The sequence below is a fragment of the Cibotium barometz genome, chromosome 2, assembly GCF_041138505.1.
Source record: "Cibotium barometz isolate CiBa-2024 chromosome 2, ASM4113850v1, whole genome shotgun sequence".
NCBI lineage: Eukaryota > Viridiplantae > Streptophyta > Polypodiopsida > Cyatheales > Cibotiaceae > Cibotium > Cibotium barometz.
In genome coordinates, this window is record NC_141047.1 from 39,852,737 (window position 1) to 39,857,033 (window position 4,297).

The following is a 4,297-nucleotide window of genomic DNA, read 5'->3' on the forward strand; positions in this document are numbered from 1 at the left end:
TCGAGTACGAGCGTTTCTTTTTTTTTTTGTAATTGGCTGGAATTAGAAAGTGCAAAAACACACACACGTGCGTGCCATCGCTTGCGCAATGAGGGTTTGAACCCGTGACCTTGGGACTCTAGAACAACACCTCTCTCTACTGCACTTAATTTGTGATTGACAAAGATGAATGCAGGAATACTCTCGCCCGTCGTCAGGGACGGGTCAAGCCACTAGTCTTTTTAAATTTCAAAGGTCACTCAGGACCAGTCACCAGACCCTTCAATTATCAATATCTGAAATTTGAAGGTATCTTTTTAAATTATCACCAGCCAGCTTGTTCTGCTACTCTTTACTCCGTGTGGCGTTTTGCAGTGGCAAATTGCACTGGTGACTGGTTGGCTATGAATGGCAGTGGGGAAGCACGTTCTGCTGCTCTTGTTGGGTCCACGACTCCACTTGTAGGTGAAGGGCAAGTGGCCACCATGAATGACGGGCTGGCCAGTTGTGTGCGAAGACTTTTTGGTGTTTCCGCCCGGTCAACGTTGATCGATTGAATGGCTGAAGTTCAGCCTATACATAGTAGCAGGGAGCCAGACTTGAAGAACTCTCGACGGAAGCAGATTTTTGCGCAACCAGGTAAAGTCCAATGATTTTATTGAATGCCAGCACTCTCTAATTGCCTACAACCTAGAAGAAGCTCACACCCTGTCGTGCTGCGTACTCGCAGGAAGCATCCTGCATGAGTAAGAATCCATTCTGGAAGGGAGATCATGCTACCGAAACGAGTGATCGATGTCCGCACCACGCTTAATAGCAGTAAAGAAGGTAGAATACGTCTCAAACCACCAGCAGGATGGGATTTCCACATCTTGTCACACACCTGGAGCCGTGGTATTAGAGATCTCTCTATCAGAATCGCCACAAAGATATTGGGCAAGGAGCTAACAGCAGCGGAGGAAGGGGGGGTCGATGCTTACAGCGAGGCTTTTAAACTTGAGGACTTCAGAGCCGATCGCTGCTATAAGCAAATGATGGAGCTCTTGGAATTGTTGGATGGAGATGGAGTACAGGAGATTTGGTTCGATGCCCTGTGCATCAATCAAACAGATGAGAAGGAGAAAGGCAGAGAGATCCAAAATATGGCAGCATACTACAGTCAGAGTTTAGCCTGTTATGTGGTGACTCATGGCATTGGACAAGGCTACAAACTTTGGCGTCATTGTGATTCATGTGGACGGGAGATCACCGGAGAACTACCGCGGTGGTTCACGCGAGTCTGGACTTTCCAGGAGATGATGCTTCCGAAGAGAATGATTTTCATTGTGGAGGGCTTGGGCGGCGAGCTCGTTGCGGCCGTGAATGGGCTGATTACAGCACAAAGGAAGAGTGGTTTGTGTAGATGCTTCTTAAATATTGGGGACGCCAAGTTGATGCAGGCTGCCTTGCGTGGTTTGGCTTTAGGCTTTGAACTGCTAACAGAACAAGGTCCTTTCGAAACATACATCGAACCACTTCTTGTTAATGCAGTCCAAAGTTGGCGAGGGGGATCAGAAGATCCTGACGAGATTCTTTCAAGCAACGACCGATGCAGTGAGTGTCACTCTCGTCCGATGATTCGGAAAGCAGCCGCGGCCGCCGCGGGGATATATTTGGTAGACAGGAAAGCCTATCTTGGAGTGATGCAGTCGGATTGTTTCATGAAGCAAGACTTGAGGAAAGTAGTGGTGCATTGGTACGCAAATCTTCAAGCTTCTCTTGGGGCCGGAGCAGCAGATCTAATTGACCAGGGCCGGCCAGCAGCAATGCTCACACTTCCAAGCAATGACCTGCAATTATGTGGCGAGTGCCACTCTCGGCCGATTCCAAAAGCAGAGGTCACACACACGAATCATCGTAAGTATTCAGATGTCGCGCGTTGGCCTTCAAATGCGTGCAGCCTTAATTTGAATTTCCCGTCAAAAATACTAAAACCCGGTTGATTATTACTTCTTGCAGGCCATTGTCCAGATGAGTCCGAAGTTCCGTTGTCCGTGTGGCATAATGCCCCACTTGGAATCGAGAAACTTCGCTACCTATATTCCATCATGCAGGAGGACGAGAAATTATTGCGGAGGCCGATGTCCGTGATAAAGGAGGTGCGGTCGCGAGATTGTGAGCGTGGGAGGGAGGAGGATCGTGTGCTGGGAATCCTAGGGCTCTTAGGAGTAGAGCTGCCGCAGCTGAGGACGGGCAAAAGGTTGGAAGAACAGGTGTGCGAAAAAAGAAACCGTCTTATTTTCATGGCTAAGATTTTATAAAAAATATTGAACCACTTTTAGCAATAGAAATGTAAATATTCGTACATACAGATTCTAAAAATGTAGATATTCGAAGGAGAAATAGGCTATGGTGAAATCACTTTTTTTTTTTTTGTTTTTGACTGGTTGAGAAATCAATTATTTTATAACACTCGAATATAGGTGGTGGAGCTTGCGAAGGTGTGCACTCTGAAATGTTTAGTGGAGCTTTGCGGGCAAGATGCGAAGGCTAGTGACAAAGATGGAATGTCGTGGATGCCGAGGTTTCACATCAGTCACGACGATGATTATCATTCCAGGTTTTTCGCATTTGCTAAAAGTTTGACGGCTGAGGTGCAGAGATTGGAAGTAGGTGATTCTGGCCGCATCAAGCTTTTGGGCAGGGTTGTATCTGGCTATGTACTCCCCGAATTTGCATTGTCAACGAGAATGAGACAAGATTCCGAGTTCAGACGACGGCAAGCTGGGTTAGCTTGCACCCATTTATTAGTTTTACGGCGACTCCCACTTGTACTCCGGCAAACTTCCCTACGCCCAAAAGATCATGGACCCATACGTTGTGGTGACTCCTTGTTAATTCCCTTATACATTTCTGAGCGTCCATCACCTTGCCTTATGGGCATTACTTCAAATGGCAATTGGGGGACGATTGAGGTGCCCATCTTTCACAACCCTGGCTCTCCAAGTACATCGACACCCATCCCTTACAGCGCAACCTTCCGAGTTCGGCTGTTGTTATTGGCATCAGGGGAAAATGATGAGATTAAGTGGAAGCACATACTAATGATGGTTTGCTTCAGCAGGAACATTGTAGCTTCATCAGAGAAGCAGCAACAAAGTGAAGAGTTGCACAAGATTGGCATGTTAACGCAAGCGGTTACAGACAAATGCTCACCTTGGATGGTGAGACTTTTCGAACACACACAACCAAGCGAGTGTGTGCTAGGTGGCTTTGGACAAGACTTGAAAAATTACATATAAAGTGATACAAGACTGCACAGAAGGGGTAGCGCTATCAGTCTAGCTTTTTGTGAGAATAATTAAGGAAGCAATTGTAAGGGTCAAGAGTAGAGAAAATTAGGAGACAGTGATTAACAATGTTGATATTATTCTCTCCCACTTTGGAACTCGTCATTTAGTAGTTTTAGATAATATTATCTTTTTGTCACAATGTTGTATATTTCTGTTTAGTCATTTTTTTTTTTGTCATGAGATTGATGGCATGGCCCTAAGTATAATTGATGCTAATATCGACACTTATACGGAGGTTGACATTTTTAAAAAAAATAAGGCATTTTTAAAATCCAACCATGAATCATAATCATGGTTAGATAAGAAGAAATCATGGTTTTTGAGGATATGACTTTCTTTTTGTATGTATACTTTAGGTATTCTGGATATTAAATATAACATCTTTGCATACTCTTAAATGTTATGAGATCTTTTATCTTCTTAGTGTGATTTTTTTTGTGATCATTTTTTTTCCATTTCGTGGTTATAAGCACGATTAAAGTATAATTATAAGCGTGGTTATAATGCGATATAAAATACAACCTAAGCATTTAAATCTGTAGAGCCGTGCGTTACCAACTGCATTTATAACCGAGAAACATGACTTTTTTAATTATCTAGATCCTTTAATTTCTATAAGCGAAACATGACTTTTTAAATTGCTAGATCATTTAATTTCTATAAGCGAAACGTGACCTTTTCAATATTTAGATCCTTTAATTTCTATGTGGACTGAGACACAACTATATGCCCTATTTTTTGTAGTGGAACTAATTAATAAGAATTTGATTTTTTGCATCACATATTTTTCCTTATTGGAATAAACACAAATTTTTGATTATCACATTGCCAAAGCTTTCTCTTTAGTAAAAGCTGGTAACTTTCGTTATATGGTAAGATCATATCCCCACAAGCAATCAAACACTTGAAATATTTAGAGAATAGCTAAAGACCCATGTCACCCATACCAAAACCTTACAATAGCATTGGCCAGTGCGAATAAGGAC

General features: G+C 43.1%; 1 protein-coding gene across 1 annotated transcript; it reads left to right on the top strand.

Annotated features, from left to right (window-relative positions):
- The first annotated feature begins 515 nt into the window (after positions 1-515).
- On the top strand, positions 516-3,481 carry LOC147641060 (uncharacterized). The gene is made up of 4 exons (XM_086817796.1): positions 516-618; positions 710-1,875; positions 1,978-2,231; positions 2,442-3,481. Exons 2-4 carry the CDS (start codon positions 753-755, stop codon positions 3,258-3,260), a joined length of 2,196 nt encoding a protein of 731 aa, XP_086673922.1. The 5' UTR covers positions 516-618; positions 710-752; the 3' UTR covers positions 3,261-3,481.
- The last annotated feature ends 816 nt before the right edge of the window (positions 3,482-4,297 follow it).